The sequence below is a fragment of the Anabas testudineus genome, chromosome 23, assembly GCF_900324465.2.
Source record: "Anabas testudineus chromosome 23, fAnaTes1.2, whole genome shotgun sequence".
NCBI classification, from domain to species: Eukaryota; Metazoa; Chordata; class Actinopteri; order Anabantiformes; family Anabantidae; genus Anabas; species Anabas testudineus.
The window spans coordinates 12,724,593-12,743,948 of record NC_046631.1 but is presented as its reverse complement, the minus strand read 5'-3'; the positions used below and the strand labels follow the sequence as shown (position 1 = coordinate 12,743,948).

At 42.4% G+C, this 19,356-nt stretch overlaps 3 protein-coding genes across 3 annotated transcripts in view; 2 read left to right on the top strand and 1 right to left on the bottom strand.

The window, feature by feature from the left end:
* The window catches only part of LOC113163048, a 43,367-nt gene extending 41,681 nt beyond the window's left edge, over nucleotides 1-1,686 (top strand). The window contains exon 15 of the mRNA XM_026361359.1: nucleotides 752-1,686. Within this exon, the coding sequence (XP_026217144.1) occupies nucleotides 752-1,003 (252 nt within the window). The 3' untranslated portion in view covers nucleotides 1,004-1,686. The remainder of the gene's footprint in view (nucleotides 1-751) is intronic.
* Nucleotides 1,687-4,540: 2,854 nt separating this feature from the next.
* On the bottom strand, nucleotides 4,541-6,345 carry ascl1a (achaete-scute family bHLH transcription factor 1a). The gene is made up of 2 exons (XM_026363280.1): nucleotides 5,500-6,345; nucleotides 4,541-5,393 (listed from the first exon to the last, which is right to left on the bottom strand). Exon 1 carries the CDS (start codon nucleotides 6,134-6,136, stop codon nucleotides 5,516-5,518), a length of 621 nt encoding a protein of 206 aa, XP_026219065.1. The 5' UTR covers nucleotides 6,137-6,345; the 3' UTR covers nucleotides 4,541-5,393; nucleotides 5,500-5,515.
* A 3,217-nt stretch (nucleotides 6,346-9,562) lies between these two features.
* itfg2 (integrin alpha FG-GAP repeat containing 2) lies at nucleotides 9,563-18,892 on the top strand. The gene is made up of 12 exons (XM_026364377.1): nucleotides 9,563-9,937; nucleotides 10,448-10,543; nucleotides 10,639-10,680; nucleotides 10,769-10,946; nucleotides 11,397-11,536; nucleotides 11,768-11,916; nucleotides 12,000-12,094; nucleotides 12,202-12,255; nucleotides 13,479-13,570; nucleotides 13,774-13,891; nucleotides 14,557-14,730; nucleotides 18,736-18,892. The coding sequence occupies exons 1-12, from the start codon at nucleotides 9,842-9,844 to the stop codon at nucleotides 18,801-18,803; spliced, it is 1,302 nt and encodes a 433-aa protein (XP_026220162.1). The 5' UTR covers nucleotides 9,563-9,841; the 3' UTR covers nucleotides 18,804-18,892.
* The last annotated feature ends 464 nt before the right edge of the window (nucleotides 18,893-19,356 follow it).

Below are 19,356 nucleotides of genomic sequence, written 5' to 3'. Positions count from 1 at the left end.
AAACAGCACCTCGGCCACTCTTTCATGACTCCGCGGGTGTAATTATAATGAAATAAATACTGGTAAACACTTAGAAGAGAAATTCCTTAGCATGCTTTATAAAACAAGCTTGTTTTTTATGGGAGGTACTGAACACTAATGCATAGAAATGAGGGAAGCGAGCCAGGGAGAGAAAGAGAGGGGTGCTTTTCACTTTTCATAGATTAGCACAGCTCTAATCTCATTAAAGAGCCCAGCAGTGAACATGCCGTCCGCTCCGCCCAGCCCTGTAATCAGCCTCAGACACACAGCTCATCTCAGATGGACCGGGACTAGCCTACCAGCTGGTAGCTCACCACCAGGCCCAGCCCTCATTCATACAAGGAAGTACTGAGTCCCTGAAAAGCAGGAGGGACATGAAAGCTTGTGGCCATAAGTGTGGAAACTGAGCCCCAGACCAGGTAGGGAGGCTCTGTAATTATAGACCTGTTAGGGATAGGGTTGTTAACTGGAGAGGTTGGTGGGGAGGAATGGGCTAATTGCCAGAAGGATTATTCCCCCTGTCCCCCAACAATTATTACCTGGACTGCATTAACAGCTGCACTCAAACAGGACTCGAAACAGGTCGAGGTAACCTGAGGCTCCCCTAAAGAGAAAACACAATAACACAGTCACAGTCACACGTTTACACACTGTGCTGAGAACAAGTTCACTGCAGCTTCCTGATGTTTTTAACCTCCTGTTCTGTCTTATTACCTTCTGACATGTGTAGCAACTGTTTCTGTTCCTGCTGGAGGAGCAGCGAGGAGAAGCAGGAGCTCAGCGGGGCTTCATCAGTGCCGAGCAGCTGCTTCTGGAGCTGAAGGCCGGGGGGATCCATCTGGAGCAAGAGGCGGCCATCAGACTGGAGCTGCAGCACATTCCCCCTCTGGACCTGCTGGACTTCCTGGCCTATCTTCCCCTCTTCATGCTCATTCACAAGTCAGTGATCTCCAACCCGCTCAATGACTCCAGCAACCTCTGACTTCAGTCGCTGCACAGATCTGTGATCTGTAGATATGTGCACAAACTTAACTTACTCACTTAAGTACGTAGACCCCGTTTGTTCCCGTTGGATATGCAGAACCTGTCCTAGAGATGTGAAGTGCTGTCTATGGTCCTGAAATGCTCTGCAGCTGCGGATGTTTTAAATCTACACTGCAGCAAACAACAGTTCTAACACCCAAACTGCCTCGTCGCTCTTCTTTTCCAGGATGTGCTGTATGTAAATCAGCTGATGAAACAACTGCTTAATGCGCCAAAGTTAAAAATATATATTTCCACATGTAGCAGCAGAGGCCGCGCTCCTCCACCCAACTTCACCACTGCTACTGAATGATAATAATTAGATAGTCGACTAATGTGGTTTGACCCATTGTTTTGGCTCAGCTCTGACAATTAGATATGGTCGTGCACTCTTGCAGTTCGTACACGCTTGACAAACCGCCACAGAGGAAAACATAATGGGCCCTGACAGGCAGTAAACCGGGATTGTTACATCAGGGACGTTCTGTTATCAGGTCATGAGAGAAAACAGAAGTTCTAAACCTGGGGATAAAAACATATCGTCCAACTGATCTGTGTCAGTGTGGTCTTAAGTATCCTGCCCGGCTTTAACTACTACTGTAAGATTTATGAGTGTCCCAGTCCTGTGCACTAATTAAACTGAACCAGAAAACAACTGTCCTGTCGTCCTCTTGTTTTTTTTTTTCATGTTTTAAAATGTCTGAATCATCTCTGAGAAGGTTAAAGTGTTTAAAGTCTTGATGTTTATTCAACAAAGAGAAGCTTAAAAATAAAGTGCTCTAGAAAGAACTGTTCCTGTTTCATGAGGTGTACGTGCAGAGAAAGGTTCTGAAGAGTTCTGTGTTCAGCAGGTTTTTAAAAAAGTGGACATGAGGCTGCTGAGCAGGAGAGAGAGGGGGTAGAGGTAGGATGGAGCTACTGAGTTAACCACTTTGACCTGATGTGGCAGCTACAGGAAGCCAGTGCAGAGTGATGAAAAGCGATGAAACATGTGAGACGTGCTGCTGCATTTTGGATCATCTAGAGGTTTTAAGGTGCTGCTGTTAACCCCACCAGAAAGACGCTGCAGTAGTCGAGACGGGATATGACCAGTGCTTAAAGAGTTGTGCTGAGTTGTTTAGTCGTCCAAAAGGTCGGGTCTGATCTCTCTGATGTTGAAACGGGTGAATCTGCATGATGTGGAGACAGAGGAGATGTTGGTGATGATCCTCTGGTGATGATCCTCTGGTGATGTGTTGTATTCAAGGTCCGGCTGGGAACACCAGAACTTCTGTCTTGGTTCAAAGTGTTTTGGTCTCATTAGAATTTCCTGTGGTAAAAAACAAAACAACCACAACTTATATTATCTTTAAAAAAAGAAGAGGGGAGCAGTTCATCACCCGCCAGTGTTTACGAACACTACATGTGACAGCGGGCGTGTGTTTGGTAGAAGCTCCATGTTTCACTCTGTCTTTTACAGTTTGTGGCACTGTTTGTTAAATCTGGCCCCTCGTAGGATCTCAACATTATTTATTTACTTTATTTATTTATTACTTCGTGTGTTGTTCTTATCTGAATTCATTATATGCACTGATAAAAGATTGTATGATTTGAAAGTTTAAAAAGTGCTGATTCATGCTGTGATGCTGATTCATGCAACAGCTCCTCAGGCTGTGAAACTAAAACATGGCTTGAAGTCTGTTGCTGGTCTGTAACTGTAACTGTTGTCATGTAATGATTTAATCTTTCGGAAAAGTAAACACAGTTAAAAAAACACTTTCTCTGACACGTATCCACATCTGCACGTACACCTGAACTACAACTAGCTGTGAACAGAGCAGTCGCAGGTCACCTGAACTGAAAAACTCAGTATAGTGAAGTTTAATATTATTCATCTTGATCTAGGTAAATTAAATATCAGTGAAGTCAATCCACCATCAGGTCTGCTCTCAGGTGAGTCAGTCGTTCAGGGGAAAGATGGAGCTTTAACTTGGAGCTGGTAACTTTTTACTTCCTGTTTCAAACAGTAAGAGTTTGATTTGAGCATGTTTTAGTAGAATATTGATATTCAGCTGCTCTCTCTCTGGTATAAATCAACTGTTAATGTCTCTGATGTTTTTACTTTCCTATAAGAGGTGCAGCACTGTTCATGCGTCAGTGGACTCTTCCCCTCTTCAGGGCCCCCTGCTGGTCCATGAACCATCAGAGAACTGATGCACTAACTGTACAAAGAACTCTAAACACAACACAACGTTCTGCACCTTGTGTTTTCTCTTAGTGAATCAAACATTTTATTCCTCTCACCTGAAAATTAGAAACAAATGTATGATGTTTGTGTTATTTACTATGTTTTTCTGCTCTTACCGTCCTTGTAACAAACTGTCTTCACTGGAGCCACACACAGAGAGTTTTCCTTCCCAGGTGGTGACTGTGCGCTCGGCGGCATGCTGCTGTCAGGAGGCACACGCCATCAACCAATTCAGCTCCGTGTCTCCACTCGACCACCACACAAAACCCATTCACTCATTAAAGCAGACACGCGTCCGGCTGCAGCCTCCGCCCTACCTGTCAAACTTAGTTTTCGCAGAACCACAAGGGCTACCTTAAAATCTACTGGTGACCCCCCAGCGTGTGGTAAATTCAGTGACTCTCTCTGCTTCTGCTGGTTTGAAAAACACTCCTGATACACAACTGGCGGTATTTATTCCTGTCAGTGCCCTTTGAACTGTGCATTCATGAAAAAACTAAAATTATGGCGACAACGTGGCTACTTTCTCCATCTCTCAGCCCGTTTGTGCGCACGGACAATTCCAGTTTTATTCAGAGACCAACACGTTTTTAAAAGCTGGTTAGAGCCCATTGAGTTCTCCTATTAGTTTTTGTCCCTTTGTTCCTTGATTGATGATTAAAACACTATAATTACGGCTTTAACTTTAGTACTTTCACCTTTCTCTGAAACATTTTGGATTCTTATTCTAAGTTAAACACTGGTTAAAGTTGAATCAGCCTCTCTGCAACTCCGAGGACCAGGTGCTTTAACTTGGCAGAAAATAAATGAATTAGTATTTTAAATCTCTTTATTTCAGCTTTGGAGAAGGTGTGGTAAAGCTGCTCGTTTGGCAGAAGGTTAAAAACCATCACTGTGCGTGCTTCTAATTCACAGCTTCAATTTTGTGTAGTTGTGCCACCAAACGTTGTTTGCGCCTGCGCGAAATGGAGTTATTTTGTAGACTGTCCAGTATAATAGAGGAGAGATGACAAAGTGAGACACTGCGGGCCTGTGTCAGGCACTGGGGACTAAAAGTGTGTTAAATTTCAACAGAGGAAGGAGAACATATACGTGCGTAACGAATGCGTAAAAGTGGGGGTTCTCTTTTCCTTTTGGTGCTGCGTCTCCAACATTCTAGCTCCATCACCTCTTCTCGCTTTCCCTCTTAAGTTAGCTTTGCTAAAGGTGTCCAACCATTCTTCAGAGACAAGCAGGAATGAGACATGAACAGTAAATCAGTAGCAAATCGTTTTATTCTTGGACTAGAGTGTAGAAAATATGAATATAAGACTTCTTTTCTTCAACGTCTGTTTATGTGAAGACAGTAGAGCTGGCAGTAGAAAGAGACAATGCATGGCCATTGCGCTCTGTTTGGACAATAGCTGCATACGTTTTGATCATTATGAACTTCATGACATAATGCAATAACATGGTTTTGCTATTAAATAAGACACGTTGGTGCTAAAATAAAACAGGGGAGTATCAAACTCCTTCTGGAGACCTCATGAACAGAAGAGCCAAGGAATAATAGACTACACGTCTACATATGGGCAGGAGGTATAGAAGCAACTTCAATATATAGACAAAATATATACAAAAGGATGTGTACAAAACATCTATAAATCTCTTACATACAAAAATATCTTAATATATTTCAAAAAAGCGTTTGATATAGAATTTAATAGAATAATTCCGGAATCTTGGAAGCATTTTCTGAATTCAAACCGTCTGAGAGGTTTTTACCAAAGGGTCGGAGTTCTGTGATTGGATTTAGCATAGTTGAGGAGCCACGTATTAAATAATGTTTTCATGTGCTGCTGGAGAGCGTGAATTCACTTTAAGGTTAGGCTTTGTTTATCATGGGCAAATGCACAGAAGCTTGATTCCCACGCCGTCGGGTGTCTTCCTTCGGTCTCTAGACGCTGCTCTCCGGCCTGATCTCCCCACGTTTTCAGGACGGTAAGGCCGTGTGGGGCTGTCTGACAGTCTGGGAGCACCGCGCGTTAAGGACGCATGTGGAGTGCATGTTGTTCTTGAGGACACCCAGCCTCCTCCAGGACCATCCCAAACGCGCAACTGTGAATTGAGTTGATTCTTTTATCTGTGGGCAGAAGGAGAAAAGAGGTTGAGCCACGGTTCGAGTTGTTCATCATCATGTTTCTATCACAGTCAGTTGGTGATGTTAATATCATCGAGTCAGTTTTTACCTTTTATAGATGATGCTCAGAACCAGTTGGTGAAGTCCAACAGTTCTTGGTCTTCTGGACTGAGGGGGTCGTAGGAGCCCTCGTCGGATGAGTAGGAGGACACTGGTGAACCAGCCATGGAGTTCATGTCAGCCGAGTATCCCTGCGACATGGTGGGCGACAGGACGCCGGACTGGAACGCCGCGCTAACGGCGTCGTGTTCGTCCAGCAGCTGCTGCAGGGCGCGGATGTACTCCACCGCGGAGCGCAGCGTCTCCACTTTGCTCATCTTCTTGTTGGCGGCCCCGTTGGGGACGTGTTCCCGCAGGGTCGCGAAGCCGTTGTTGACCAGCTTCACCCGGTTGCGCTCCCTCTCGTTCCTCCGGGCCACTGCGTGCGGCTGCTGCTGCGGAAGGGTGTAGCCGAAACCCGCGAAATTCAACCTCCTCTTGCAGCGCAGCAGCTCCGGAGAGGAGGAGCGCTGCCTCTTGGGCTGCTTGGACACCGACTTCCCGCTGGACTGGCTGCTGCCGCTCGGGCTCAGCTGGATGCTCTGAGCCGCCGCCGCGGAAAAGAAACACGCGGGCGGCAGGAGCTGCTGCTGGCTCACGTTAATTTCCATCTTGGCTGTGAGGTCCATTCCCCGGGAAAAAAACATATAAAGAAATCACCAAGTCTCGAGGCGGAGTGTCCCGCTCGTGCCGTTCACGTGTTGTGGACGCTGGACGCGCACTTGCTTGAGTGGGGGCTGTGCGCTGGGCTGCTGCCTGGCGCGCTCCTCAAAGCTGAACTGAGTCCTCGAGGAAAGACGCCACTGCTTATCAATAGGTTTGGATGAGGGACTGGCCACGCCCTCGGGTCGCGTGGATTCACCTTGGGCTCCTGCCCCGGTGCCGGTGCGTTGCGTGCGCCGGACGCGTGCCACTTGAAGCACTAAACAAACAGCGGTGAGGTTTCTTTTTTTTTTCTTATCAGTAGGTGCGCGGCGCGTCACAGAGGAACGATTCCAGCTCAGAGGAGTCCGGATCAGGACGAGAGGTTCACAACAGGAACAGTTTTATGTTTGATACAAACCTGAAGTTTGAAAATCAACAGGTTGAAGAACTTTGATTATTTACTAGTTGAATTTTATAATAAGACCAAATAAACGATGTGATAAACTCGCATTTCTTGATCTTTTAGCGAATAAATCAGAACTTTAATAAAGTAAAAGAGCAACAGAACATTATCTGAAAACTAAAGTGGAGATGAGGGTTCCGAGTTTCCACTGACGCACTTTACGCACAGGTTTAATTCAACAGGTGACAACAAGCTCTCAGCTTGAGTGTGTTGATGTGAAGAACTGAACTGTTTCACAGTTTGTGTTTGGATTTGAAGACGTCTTAAAAATGTCGTTAAAGGGAAAAGATCCGCTTAATGTGGCGGGAATCAGAAATACAGCAGCTGATAGTTTTCAGCTCGTCCGTTTCTGCTGCTCTGGACCAAACTGTGGTGCTGAAACAGCTCATCCACCTCATCCACCTCATCCACCTCATCCACCTCATCCACAGCTTCATCACCCGCTCCCTGCGTGTGAATCAGCTGCGTTTCAACTCGCAGCACCGTCTAGTTTTATTGTCACAGTACAGACGCTCGTTTCAGCCGCTATTGTGCGTCACAGGCCGAATTTTCCACTTTGATTAGCGCAGATCATCAGACTCTCACAGGCGGAACGGAGGGGCGCAAATCTGCGGAGGGGCCCCGAGACGCGGTGTGTAGGGGCCTTTGTGTGTGATTGGATCCACTCGGTGTGGGTACAGTAGCGTGGACGCGCCGCGTTCTGTCGATTATTGTCGCTTTGAAAAGTGGAAAATTAAAAAAACCACGACCGAGCTGCGATGTGATGCGTGCGTGTGCATGTGCAGGCGCGTGCACGTGCCTTAAAACGCTGAGCTAAACTAGAAGTTAGTGTCTGGTTGGAGGTTGCGTGTGCACGAGTTTTCAGTTTTTGCGCTTTTCATTTGTCTCCACGCACGGACGCGCGTGTGCGCGGCTAACATGCCCCCCCCCCCCCCTTGTCTCCACTGAAGAGGGGATTGTAATAAATTGTGCAATTTTTCTGCGTTGGCAGTGGCATTCAAAATCAAGGGTGTATTGAAGAACCCCCCCCCACACACACACACCCCACCCCACCCCGGCCCCGCCCCCACCACCACCAACACTTTCTTTTCTTTCCCTCCCCCCTCCCCTCCTTTATTTTTTGGCCCAGCAAGAGAGTTTAGAAAAGAAGCGTGGGTTCCATTCAGGCCCCCCCTGCACCCCTCCGCCATCTCCAGGCTTTCTGAAACCTATCCATGCCCTGTCACTGGGCTTCCAGAGTCCAATTAGCGCTTTGTGAGGACTTTCTCTCCCTCTCTGCTGCTGCTGCTGGTCTTCCTGAGGCTGGGGGGGCGCTCACTTTACACGAGGGGCTTTCCAGTCATAGCTGAGTGTAATAATTAATATGACATCTGGGCGCCTCGGTTCCCATTGATCCACTTGCTGTATTTGTCTCTTCTCTTTTCTAAAAGGAGTTCGTTGAGATAATGAAACAAAAACTCTCAACTATCCGTGGAAATCTCTCTGTGTGTGATATAAGTGATTATCTTTCCATTGTTTTGCCATTAAAGCTTTTTTCTGACACTGGATTTGTTTTGACCTGTACGACCTCAACAATCCAACACAGCAGCTCTGACTTCTACTTTTACAAAGTTATAGATTCTACAAAGGTGTTAATTCCACTATATGTTTATTACTGAGGTTATAATGAGTCTTATTAGAGGTGTTTCCAAAGTTTGGGCTCCTTCATTTATGTAAATCGAGGCAGCAACACATTAGAATTGTCTGTTGTTGTAATGAACTCCAGCTTTGTAACTAATAAAGTGGCCGATGAGTCTGTGTTTCAGGTCTTTGTACAAATACTGTAGCAGAGTTAGCACTTGTAACTGGAATTAATGTAACTGATGCATCATTTGCAGGTTTTACGATGTATGGATATATGGAAACACACACACACATACACACACACACACACACACACACACACACACACACACACACACACACACTGATTTTCAGTTCTGCCTGACATGAAAAGTTGTAATGAAGCAGCGTCCTCTAGAGGCCAGTGGCACCAACCAGACACTAAGAGGCTGCTGAAATATGTTAGGGATTACAGAGCTCATGCAAATAAAGAAATAAACACAATTAATACAATAAGCAGTTAAAATATGATGTTTTGTGTAAGTGTGAGTTTCTATTCATGCACATGTGTTGATATTGAATCCAAATGGTTCAAACAAAGTTTTCTGTTATAAAATATATGTTTTTGAAGGTGAAATTATGTTTGTGTTTGTTTGGATTCTTATTGATCACATGAACTCATCATAGAAGCATTTAATTGGTGCAAAATGAAAATAAAATCATAAAGAACTCTCTTCAGACACAGGAAGGACTGCAACAGATGATCTGGTCCCCACAGAGCTCTGATCCCTGCAGCATGGAGGTAGTCTAGAAATACATGAAGAAAAAGAATAGAAGAGAAGAGAGACTGAATATGAACTGTGGCATGTTCTCCAACATGAGAACAACTGAATGGAGAACCCTGGAAAACACCGTGCATGTGTACAGAAGAGACCTGGCCCTGATTTGAAAGCAAAGTGTGATCACAGCAAATTATTTAGGCCTCTGTCTGTTCTATTTTCACACTTTATATGACGTTAATTGATAAATAAATATTTGTTCCTGACACTGAATCTTTCCTACTTTATGTTTAACACCTACAACCTGCTGCAAAGTTACAGTTGAGTGTCTCTATGTATTTGGTGCACTTACACCATTCCACCGCTAGACGCCACTGTTTCACCTTCATTATTGAGACAAATCGGAGCTATTACTTAAAAAAAAACATAATATTTATCCAAAATAATTAAATCAATTAGTAAATAATTAATATAGTAATGATTTGTTAATTACACAAATTAGCACTGACAAATCAAACTTCAAAAAATTGGTTTCGTGACTTCTGTATTTTGTTGCTCCCGAGCTTCCGTAGTTCACAGTGACATGGTTTTGTTTACTTTGAGAAGGTGTGTGCTAATTAAGCTAGCAGCTAACGGTACATCGCTATTTAACTATTAAAACACATTATTGCTTTACATATAAAAAGTAATCTGACAAAATCAATATTTAACAAGTATTTTGTAGTATTATATCGCTCGTTTTATGCCAAGCTAAGGTTAATTTTAGTTTCACAGTGTCGGTAGACAAGCTAATGCTAGCTATCAAACCGTGAACTACATGTCCAGGATGATGTAGCGGTTAAATATCGTTAACACCAGTAGCTATGCGGTCTTTAAACTATGTCCAGCGGGTTAGTTTGGATTTCACAGGAACCCTGTTTCCTCATGCCATCTGTCTGGGAGATGCAGACAACGACTCGGTAATAAAGTTTCTGTACTTTAGATGAATCTTTTCACATTAAACAGCCAAAAAACAGATAGTGTACAAACATGTACTTTGCTTTTGTGTTAGAAAAAATCTATTTCGACTTTAGAGACAGTAAAAAGTGCATCTTTACTGTAATTCTCATGCAGAAATGTTCTTATGTAGAGAGTCAAAGGTAGGCTACAGCAGTCAGTCATAGTCGACATGGATTTACTTGATAAGGATATAATGTTGAAGCATTATCTCTTTTGGAGCATTAACTCTACTACACGTTTTATTTATAGTTCAAAATCACAGAACTATACCTGTCTTTAAAACGTAGGACATTGTTTTTGCCAACACACCTGATACAGGTTTAGGTGGTGCACACAGCTGTGTGTGGCTACTCTCATTACATAATTCATTTATCATAAGAAGTTTGTCTAAAACATTATAAAAAATGAATTGTTTTAATTCTTCTGTACAATAACAATGTAAACACGTTGTCTGGCTTTGTTTGTTGTAGCTCAACGAGCTGGTTGTAGGAGACACCAGTGGGAAGCTTCTTGTTTACAAAAATGATGACTCCAAACCCTGGATCACAAGAACCTGTGTGGGAATGGTCTGTACAAAAACAACATCACTGGGGTAAAAACTCATGACTTCACAATCTGACTTAGATTCTTTTTAATTGTAAAATGTGTCTTGATTTTCCAGCTGACTTGTGTGGCAATTGGAGATGTCTGCAACAAAGGAAAGGTGAGGAAAGTAGCAGAACAAGCAGCAGAATGTCATAAATGTTTAAGTGCTGACGTGATGTGCGTCCTGTGTTTTTCCTGTTTGTCAGAACTTGGTGGTGGCTGTGGGAGCAGAGGGCTGGTTTCATCTGTTTGACTTAACAACCCCCACTGCAAGCAAATCCGATTCCTCTAGTCAGTATGAATTTCTGTCCGCCGAAGACCAGAAGCCATTCTTCACCCAACATATTCCCGCCAACACCAAAGTCATCCTCATCAGTGATATTGGTAAATGTTTGATTGTTTCATATTGTATGTGCATCATGTGTGTTGTGCTTTTAAATCTGACAGCAGTGTACAGTGGCAAGAAAACGTATGTGAACCTTTTGAAATTTCTTGGTTTCTGCATCAAATTGTCATAAAATCTGATCTGATCTACATCTAAGTCAAGAGTATTAACAAATAAAATGTGCCTAAAGTAATATTCGCTGCAAGCTGGCCAGGCCCTGATGTTTCCTTCACCATACTTACGATTGGGATGATGTTTTCATGATGACATGCTGTGACCTTTTTATTCATGCCGGTGTGCTTTTTGACAAACGTATGAACACATACACGAGAGATCTAGTTTTTTGTGTTTCTTTCAAGCACATGAATGCAGAAAACTATCAAATTCCAAAAGGTTCGCATACTTTTTCTTGCCTCTATATGTATGTATTTTTGTATGACTAATTGAAGATGGTGATGGGCGTTGTGAGCTGGTGGTGGGCTACACAGACCGGGTGGTGCGAGCTTTCCGCTGGGAGGAGCCCTCTGAAAGTTCTGACCTGGGATCTGGACAACTGGTTCTGCTGAAGAAATGGCTCCTGGAGGGGCAGGTATGGATGGCAGACAGTTAAAGCTCAGATGTAATTATTTCCTGTCAAGCAGTAGTCAATATGTAATTAAAACATTTTGGGTTTTTTTATAGGTACACGTTGAACAGCACATAAGATTCAGTTAAAGTGACTATGTAATACATCTAGACTTTAATCATAATTGACAGGACACATGAAATCTAGGCTTTAAAAACTAAACCACAGCATATGATTATAATGCCTGTGCTGCAGGTTGACAGTCTGTCAGTGAACCCAGGTCCAGAGGGATTACCAGAGCTGATGGTCTCTCAGCCAGGCTGTGGCTACGCTATACTGCTGTGTTCCTGGACACAACAAGACTCCAATGGCTCAGGAGAGGACGCCCCTGCCACTCCTGGGAGGTAGACAGCGTCATCATACAAGAGGTTTGAGTATAAGAAGTGTGATTTGGTTTTTAATCACATGCTGATTTCTTTGCTTACAGTGAGGGTCCCTCCAGAGATGTAGTTCTCCACCTGACCACGGGGCGGATACACAACAAGAACGTTTCCACTCATCTCATTGGAAGCATAAGCAAAGGTAGAAGACAGCGTCTGTTGTTTCTTTACTAATATGAGATTTCAGAAAGCTAGACTGAAAATATGATGATGAATATATTTTAATAGATAGTCTCTTTGTTTCATCAGGCTCAAAGGAGGAATCATCTAAATGTGGACTGTTTGCTCTCTGTACTTTAGATGGTAAGTTTTTGCCAGAACATCAGTATATTTCCTGACCTGAGGCTCTTCAGGTTTCAAATAGACTGATTTATTGTTCATGTCCCAGAACATTTCAGTCAAAAGGCCCTGTCATTCTGAGCTCAAGGCATGAGATCAGATTATTTCAGAAAGTCCAGATGTAGTCTTCATGTTGCATCAATGCACATTATAAATTACACTGTCCGTCCCAAAAAAAGAGTCCCACACTCATTATGTTTTTGTCGCCTTTATTTCGCCGTTAATTGTTTATAATTCCAAAAACTGTAAGGTTGATATGCATTTCCATGGTGTCATTGTGAAGCAACCACTCACAATTTTCATGCCATTTGTCTAATTTTCTTCTGGATTTTGTTCTTGTGTCTGATTCAGTGTCATTTAAGTCAGTATGATAGTATTCAGAGCATTTTTCATATTTTTTTTAAAGCACTTAGATTCCCAAGGGGTTTATTCCAGGGCAGATGTAACAGAACCTTATTAAATTAAGTTAACGTGAGGTATTTGTATAACAAGGTAACAGGCAAATTAGTAAAAGCCAAATGAGTCCCCTGCTGTGTTAGGAATATTTTAAGTATCACAGGTGGAGTGGTAAACCCTGCAGCATATGGAGGTGGCTGTTAGCAGGTGTAGAGGATCTTACTGGCAAACAGCTCTCAGAGTAGCTGAGAGTCCATCAATATTTAAAGAAGAGAGGATCCAGTGGGATTATGATCAGTGGAAGCTTCCGGCTGCCAACAGTGTCTCTCATTTTGACACTCTGATGAGCCGGCACAGAGAAACTGATTTACCATTAGATGTTATAGAAATATTGGAGGAACATTATGTGGAACTATTAGTGGGTGTATTTAAGTTCTGTTGACATCATCATCAGTATAGTGGGTGTTTGTCACACACACACACACACACACACACACACCAGTGTGATTTAAGAAGCACTAATTTCTCATTGTTAGGTGGAAGATGTTTGGAGTGTGGACTAAACTCAGGCTAGGTCCATTCTGCTGTATCTCTTGGAATTCTATTGATAACTGTCGTTTCCTTTTCATAGCATAACATATGTGGAAACAAAGAACATGAATTTAAATAGAGTCATGAAAAGCAAAGTTGTCTGAGTCTGTGCCTTAATCAGAAACCACTTATACTGGTAGTATTACTGGTACTATGTTGATGTATTCTTTACATTTAATATGTGCTTTCATGTGTTCAAGGTACACTGAAGTTGATGGACAGCTCAGAGCAGTTGTTGTGGTCTGTTCAGGTGGATCATCAGCTCTTTGCCCTGCAGAAGCTCGACGTCACTGTGAGTTTGTGTGTATCTGTGTAGCTCTGTAGATTTTCAGTTGATAAATTGCTAATTTTATTGAAACGGTTAGTAAGTGTTGTACAAAAAGTTTTTTTTAATCTGTAGAGATAATAAATATTATAGAAAAGTAAATCAGAGGGTCAACATTACTGTTCAGCCTTCAAATGTATTCATGTAAACCAAAAAGGTTTTACCTCCAGGGTGACGGCAGAGAGGAGGTGGTGGCATGCGCCTGGGATGGTCAAACCTACATCATCGACCACAACAGAACAGTGGTGCGGTTCCAGTTTGACGAGAACGTCAACGCCTTCTGTGCGGGTGAGAGGCCTCTTATTTCTCATGTGGTTTTATTTATCAGATTTGATTTTCTGCAACATGCTCATGTTTTAAACTTTGGATCAGGAAATATCGACATTTTCAGCACAACAATGATAATGGTTCTGTTGACAATGCAGCACCAACTGTGTCCAGTGCCCAGTCATGTACATATATTAGCCTTTGAAGTTATACCTTTAATATTCAGTAGGTGGCAACATTGAGTTGCAGATGGACTCAGCTCTTCCTCTTCCTCCGTCCTTTTGAATCTTTCTGCAATTTATGAACAGGCCCAGATTATTTGATGGAGCTAATGTGACATGACAAACAGTAAGTAGATTAGAGAGAGGAACAAGAGGCTTTGTTTCATGTGTGTGTGTTTCTTTGCACCCAGAGAGTGTACATTTGAGAAAACAATCAACCCCTGTTGTCTGCTCTACCCTCTGCCCGCTCTCTGTGACCATTAAGACCGATTAGATCAGTTTCTGTTTGTGTGTTTGTGCTCCCCCACACAGACACATATTAGTAGCCAGGCAGCACATGATTGCTGATGTGTTCATTAGGATTCACATAAAAGCCTCATTGCAGCACTGCCTGTCACATATTGATTAAAACTGGGTGTAATCTGTGTAGTTGAAGTATTAATATGTTATTGTGTGTGGCTGCAGGTCAGTATACATGTAAGGAGGGTAAAAACAGCCCCTGCCTGGTGTACGTCAGCTTCAATCACAAAATCTACATCTACTGGAAGGTGGAGCTGGAGCGGATGGAGTCTACTAACTTGCTGAAGGTGCTGGAGGAGAAGCCTGAGTTTCAAAGCCACCTGAAGGTGCTGGGCGTCGGTGAGTACACCATTAACTCAGAGTGAGTAAAAGAGAAGCTCATTGAGCTCAAATTAGAGTATCGTCCATTAAATTCACCCCGGCATCAACTGTGTTTGCGTTTGTAATTGAACAAGAGTCCAACAGTGAATATTTGTAGTCAACTCGTCTGCCGTCTATTTGTAACACTCTGACTCTGACATGAATACTAATAAGGAGAGGAGAGACAAATGGTCCCATATGACAAGTTTGCTGCTAACAAGATCCTGTTAGCTGGCAAGTTTAACAGGCCTCATGCAAGAACTACAAACAGAGTGAACTTTAAGTGCTTTTAAGAGTACCCTTTTTGGTATGGAGAATTTTATCTTGGGTACAAACAAGATTCACACTGAAAGAGCAACTGGTCCATCTGTTACAGTGCAGCCAAACAAACCCAATGAAAAATTACGTTTTATGGAACCATCAAAGTCGCCGTTAACCTCAGTGACAAATACATTACACATCCTGTTGCTGCTTCACAATAAAATCCCACCGGTGTTTTGCCAGTTAAATGATTTTTATGTAAAAAATGTTGGGTTAGAGACTTCATACAGCGTACTTCCACAATGTGGCCAAAAAAATAAGACAGGAAAAAGCAAGGAGTTAGCATGACAACGTTTTGTTGTCATTAACCTTTTGTTATTATTTCTGCACTTGCTGTAGAAAAGCTGCATCGTGTTTTTATCTTGTACCATTTCACCAACTAGGTTTTTAAACAAGAATATACGTAACAGTATTTTTTGTTTGAGAGGTTTTTCTGGTTGAGAGTCTGCAATCTCATGCTGATCTGGAGCAAAAAAAAGGAAGCAGGTTAGTTTTCCACTGGAAGCAGATGTGTCTCGCCACATTCAGAGAAATGAAGAAGAGCGAACAATTAACAGTGAAGCTGATAGTAGAGTGATAAAATTGCATTGGATTTCATGCGTGCATGATTTTTAATGCACTCAGAGAGTGACTAAAAATAGAAAATGAGATATGAAGAGATAATTACAGAATGTAAATACACTGGCTGTAAGTCTTCCTGAAGAATAGTAAGTAATAATAAGGTTTGAACTTAAGGATGGGGAGTTTCTGACGCAGATCATCATACAAACGTTTATAAATTCATAGCCTGTCAGTCAACTGGGCTGTGAGTGAGTTGAGGCTGTAATCCACAAACACACAGACCGTAAAGCCTGAGAATGCTGCTCTCTGACTCTTTTTATATTGTATCCTCGTCTCGGAGGAACATGGTGCCTCTGCAGTCCAGGCACTTTCCAAACACAATCCATAATGTTTGAACAAGTCGGAAACTTGGGTTAATCATTGTGAATGTGCAAAGGTTATTTATTTCCTGTTAATTTCCTTTGTCAATGTCCTTTTGTAGTAGAACATTAATCTCGACTCTGTCCTGGTGCATTCCATGCATGTCATGTAAAATGTTTTTACAAGAGACGGAAAAGCGGAATTAAATACAAATGAGTGTGTGTGCTTTTTGGTCTGCATGGATGACCAGCTAGTCAACCACATTATGTCAGGAAAACACAATGCGCAGTGAGTGGAAACCTGTTTAGTGAGAGAGAGAGAGAAAAAGGTGATGACACAGACAGAATGATTTGCAGGATTTGTGAAAATGCCGGTTCCAGCTGATTGTTTTGAGTCTTGGTGGTTGTGTTAGAGTAGCTTCCTGCTGTCTGCGTTAATAATTCAGCCCCTGGGCCTGTTGTGTTTCATCTGACTGTGATTGTAGCAGCCTTTATACCGAACCCACTGTAGGAAATGTCTAATGTAGCAGCGTAGATACAAGAAAAGAAGACAAATAGTAGTGTCAAATGTGGTTGATATAGAGTGGAGGAGAGCGAATATACATACAGTACACAGCAAATCTCTGCCTTCCATTTAGCTTCAGGTTCATTGAATTCATATGAAGTTTTCCTTATACCTACTGTATTTTCATTGGACACACACAACTGCAGAAGAGTCAAAGTTTGAAAAGAAACTAAAAGCTATGAGAAGGAAATCGTAGGTGCAGTTGTTAGCTGCCTCGCTCTGACCTCCTGGAAATGTCAGTGGCAGCTCTCCGGCTCTTCCCTGCTGTTTGTTCACCTTAATAACCCGCCCTTTAGCCAAAGGGTGATTATGAAGAGTCTGTCAGTTCTCCATCTCAACGTGTGAAGGTTTCTGAATCGGAAACCTGCACGATCTTTGCCTTGAATTATACTGAGAGAGGAACAGGTCATGTAGGCAGTAGCTGACGTTGAGCTGTTGTTCATTTCAGCCAGGGTGAAATTTAAAGTAGATCCAATCTCACTATTAATCCATGAGCCAACTCAGTTTTTACACTGAATATTTCCTGAGGTAAAGGAAATCCAATTCCAACCACGATCCCTGTTTCTTACTGTTTACATTCAGTGTTAATTACCACATCACATGTATTATGTCTACACTAGTGTTCACTTAGAAATGTCTTAGTTTTCGACAACAACATACGATAAGGGTTTTCAGCTGTGTAAGGAACTATTTCAAGATTCAAGATTCAAGATTCAAAAAACTTTATTAATCCCAGAGGGAAATTGTTTTGCCTCATTACCATTGTTCTCAAAACAGACAGAAAGAAAAGGAACCACAACCAGGAAAGATCCAACACCAACATAAATACACAAACATAAATACACAATAACATCAATACTGAAAAAGTCAATATATATACAGAATATGTAGAATAGAAAATAGATAAATGAAATTAGGTCACAAGTATATGACAGTTTCACTTCCCCAACCCCTTACAGAGGGGGGAGGAATTGTACAGATTGATGGCCACAGGTAGAAAGGATCTCCTGTGGCGCTCTGTGGAGCATTTAATGTTAATAAGTCTTTGGCTGAACGTGCTCCTCTGTCCAGCCAACACACTGTGCAGTGGGTGGGAGGGATTGTCCAAGATTGAGAGGAGTTTGGACAGCATCCTCCTCTCAGCCACAACATGTAGAGGGTCCAGCTCCACCCCCAGAACAGAGCCAGCCCTCCTAATCAGCTTGTTTAGTCTGTTAGTGTCTGCCACCTTCATGTTGCTGCCCCAGCAGACCACAGCATAGAAGATGACACTGGCCACCACAGACTCATAAAACATCCGCAGCATGGTGCTGCAGACGTTGAAGGACCTGAGTCTCCTCAGGAAGTACATCCGGCTCTGAGCCTTTCTGTACAAATCTGTACAAACAATATTTGTGGCTTTTTGTATTGTATTGACCTCTGTGTGTAGACATAGCTGTGCTTTGAATGTGCTGACATGCTAAATAGTGATAATAAGTTGAGAATCTTAGTTTAGCTTATTAGCATTAAACTTGAAGAAAAGCTAGGATGTTTTTATTTTTCTTCATTGGATAAGTTAGAAACTGACTCTCTGGGATTAATAAAGTTCTTTGAATCTTTAATCTTAAGAATTTTATTAATCCTGTGGTGACAGTTGAGGTGTTACAGTAGCTGAGCAAAACTACTAATATAGTAAGATATAGAGTAAAATAATAATAAAGAGGATGTACAAAGTAAGAGTAAAGTGTACAGCTGTACAATATTTCTCCTGTATTATTCTAATTGTCTTCTACATGCTATCTATCTATCTATCTATCTGTATTTAGAATAAGTCATAATTATCACAGTGAGTGAGGTTCATCCTCTGGGGAAATAAATGTGCACATTTTCCCGGCAGTTTTGTTTTAGTTTAACATAATCCACCGACAGGCTGGCATTTCAGTCTTCAGGGGTAATAGTGTGACTAAAAACATGCTCATGCTCCTGCTACACATTTGAACAAAATCTGAATCTTTTTATCTATTTTTCTTATAGTAACTTGATATGATTTCACCTTGGGGTGAAAACTTTTATTTCCATGAAAAAGCCAGTGCATTTCTTTGAAAAACCACAAAGCACGCAGACATCACGTCACAAGAATACGTTTTAACTGTTAGGAAAGCCAGTGGCTATTTGTATATTTGTGATTTCCCTCCACAGATGTCGAGGACCCTGCAGCGGTGAGAACACTGGTGGCAGATATTCTCTACAAGGATTCACAGACGTAGCACGGTGACACATCAGCTCACCGCCGTGTCTGTTTTCTTCCCTCACTGTAAATACTCTGTTAATAAACACTGACTGTCTGTCTCCCGTGCTGCTGGTCTTGTTATTTGTGTTCCCTGCAGATAGATGTGTCAGGTTCACGTCTCTGATCTACTCGCTGCAGGCTCTAATCTCAGATGTACACACCGCACTGCATCTGTCATTGGTATTCTGCTCACTCAGCTTAGTTTTAACAAGGCTGAGACACAATGGAGGGGACAAGCAACGCTGGTTAACCTGCTGGTTTGCACCAGCGATTATGTGAATTTGGAGAATTATGTGAATTTTGGAAAAGGAGGGTCGGCCGTGGCAATTTTGTGCTCTCAGTCTGCAGCAACATGTTGATGAAATGAGCTCTCTCATCTGTGCCTTTTTACCTTTACACCCTGTGTAGCCTCTTTTTTCATATCCAGTGTATCATCTCAAAGAGATAAAAGCACTAAAGACATAATTAAACATTTGTTACATAATGTGATTTGCATGGCACCAAGACAGCTAAGTGGCTGTAGGGCGTGA